The sequence below is a fragment of the Triticum dicoccoides genome, chromosome 2A (assembly GCF_002162155.2).
Source record: "Triticum dicoccoides isolate Atlit2015 ecotype Zavitan chromosome 2A, WEW_v2.0, whole genome shotgun sequence".
Classification (NCBI taxonomy): Eukaryota; Viridiplantae; Streptophyta; class Magnoliopsida; order Poales; family Poaceae; genus Triticum; species Triticum dicoccoides.
The window spans coordinates 7,460,925-7,463,783 of NC_041382.1; the positions used below are offsets into that span (position 1 = coordinate 7,460,925).

The 2,859-nt window shown below is 47.2% G+C and overlaps 1 protein-coding gene across 1 annotated transcript; it reads left to right on the forward strand.

The window, feature by feature from the left end:
* Positions 1-1,033: 1,033 nt before the first annotated feature.
* On the forward strand, positions 1,034-2,048 carry LOC119357373. Its single transcript, XM_037624360.1, has one exon. The coding sequence runs from the start codon at positions 1,034-1,036 to the stop codon at positions 1,808-1,810; it is 777 nt and encodes a 258-aa protein (XP_037480257.1). The 3' UTR covers positions 1,811-2,048.
* The last annotated feature ends 811 nt before the right edge of the window (positions 2,049-2,859 follow it).

Genomic DNA, 2,859 nt, shown 5'->3' on the forward strand with positions numbered 1-2,859 from the left:
TTACGCGTTGGAGGTAAGATTGAAAAAAGTTAGTCGAGTGGAAATTTCTTACAAATCAGTAGAGGAAAAGTTTCCCACAAAGACAACTAGAATGTTTAACACACCAGAGGAAAGACACAAATCATATTAAGTTCAGTGACAAAAAAATCATCGATGCATTAAGAACGCAAAGTTTCAGTCGGCCAAAATAAAATGCCAGAGAAAAATGAGAACATACCCAATAAAACAAAAACTATGGTTGCACAAATTTGAAATGTGCAGCTACCGTAGATAGAAAATGCATCATGTGGGAAAAAAGAAATGATTCATTTCTTGAAAAAAAATTGATTGCAGTAAAAAATAGATCAAGTGGAATAAAAAAGCACAGCTGACTGGCAGAAAAGAAAATTTTAGTCGGGTGATGTACATCAAATCTGTTATATTTTGGACCCGAATACCCAGTGAATAAACAAACGCTTTTCATGGGAAATTAGGGTGGCAAAGTTTAGTTGGTGAGAATGGCAAACCATCCTTAGTTTATTTTGAGTCAGAAAATTTTCATACTCGCCAACTAAATTTGTCATCCTCGCGTAACATAATTGAGATGAAAAACGTTGAATTTGCCATGCCTAAAAAATTGATGTTAGTATATGTTTTGCATTTTCGTATATTTTGTGTTTCTTATATGTGCTTTCTTGGTTGGCCCTGCTTCAACCATTTTTTGTCAATAGAACAGCTAATTGTTGCTTCACCGAAAAGAATATAGCAAACCTGATAGTATATGCATTTGCAATTATGAATATTTATACATCTAGCACACCTTCTCTAATTACATTATTCATCAATAATCTTATAACAACACTGTTTTAATTAATTATTTCAAAAAAACACCAAAGAAAGCTAGAAAGAGATCGTGTATATATATCCCCATCCCCAAGCCAAGATCCCACGCACGCACCCACACCCATGCACATATCATCCTCACCATCATCATCATCCCATCATCCTCACTAGTAGCACACATTTCTAAACCCAAAAACCCAAACGCTCCTCCATGGAGGACCACGGCGCCGGCTGCCACCCCCTGCTCCACGGCCACCTCCAGCCGGCCCACGCCGCGCTCGCCTACGGCCCGTGGGACCCGTCCCTCGCCGCGTTCGACGACGGCAACCAGCAGCAGCTGGAGTGCTTCTCGACGGCGTCGGAGCTGCGGGACGCGCTGCTGCGCGCGCTGGCCGAGCTGGAGGCGGCGCGGGGCGCGCACCGGGAGGAGCTCCGGCGCGTGGAGCACGAGGCGGCGCGGCTCGTGGCGTGCGCGGCCGCCGAGCGCGACGAGCTCCGGCGCCACTGCCACTCCCTCCTGCTCCTGCTCCACCACCACACCGCCGCCCAGCAGCCGCCGCGGCAGAGCGTGCCCGACCCGCCGCTCCACGGCGTCCTGGGGCTGGGAGGAGGAGGAGCGGGCGCCATGGACGAGGCCGCCACGTCGGAGGAGGAGGCGGAGGTGGAGATGGCGCTGGCGCGGCGGCTCCCGGAGAAGGGACGGCTGGTGGAGGCGGTGGTGTCGGCGGGCCCGCTCCTGCAGACCCTGCTCCTGGCCGGCCCGCTCCCGCGCTGGCGCCACCCGCCCCCGCCCGCCTCGGCCGACGTCATACCGCCCTTCAACCCCGGCCGCCCCGACGGCAACTACTCCCTCTCGTCCGCGTCCGCGTCGTCGTCGCCGGAGAGCAACTGCAGCGGCGGGAACGCCCCGCCAGCGGCAGCTCAGCCACAGCAGCAGCCGCACGCGCTCCCCTGCTTCCACATGAGCTCCTCCTCCTTCTGCATGTAGCGGCGGCACGTGTCACTGCCGCTTGTACTACGGTCTACTACTACTACTAATTATAATCACGTCCGCGGTCTGGGATTAGTATAGCTACTTAGCTGGAGTAGTATATATAATTATATAGAGTGGTTAATTAGTAATTAGCTGGTGATTGTGTGCGGTGTAGTATCAAATAATTGTTGTTGCCTGGTTAATATGTGTGTAATAATTATTAAAAGTGGGCAAAAATGCCATCACTTTGTCAGTGAGAGGATGTGTGTATTTCAGTATGTATATGTGTACTCTTTGAGTGACCGCTGCACAAGAATGCGCTGGGTCGCAATAACGCGGGAAGGTGATCTCTGCATGGAAAGCGATCTCTCAAGCACTCACGTCCTTCGTTCGAGGTGATGAGCATGGCTACAGTGTATTTGAACTAAAGCCACGATAAAAATTATGGAACGCATGAAGTCCAAAATAAGCCACCCTTTGCTATGTACTCCCTCCGTTCCTAAATATTTGTCTTTCTAGACATTTTAAATGACTACTACATACGGATATATGTAGACATATTTTAGAGTGTAGATTCATTCATTTTGCTTCGTATGTAGTCACTTGTTGAAATGCCTAGAAAGACAAGTATTTAGGAACGGAGGGAGTAGATTTTAATTTGAACGGTTCATGGCATTCTTTTGGGAGCCACGAGGGGTTTTTATTCTGCCAAGGGTGATGAGGGAATTAACCAAGTCTATTCTGATTTTATTAATTGTTCATAGATATCCAAAAACATATTCATATTTTTGTTTCATAGCTTAGAAAAGATAAATCTTGCACGGATTCCATTGTACATGGTGTCAATTTGACGTTGAGAATTAGCAAACCAGTGTTCTTTATGGAGGCCCTTTTGTGGGAATGTCTCATGTAAGCACCCTTTATCTAGTTAGAGAATAGTTTATTTTTAGCTTTATTATTGGCTTTAAATTTGAACCAAATACCCAAAATCTAAAGAAATGCCCCTCATATAAACACCCTCAAGAAGTGGTCTTTGGCAGTTGTTCTAGAATTCAACAGCATAA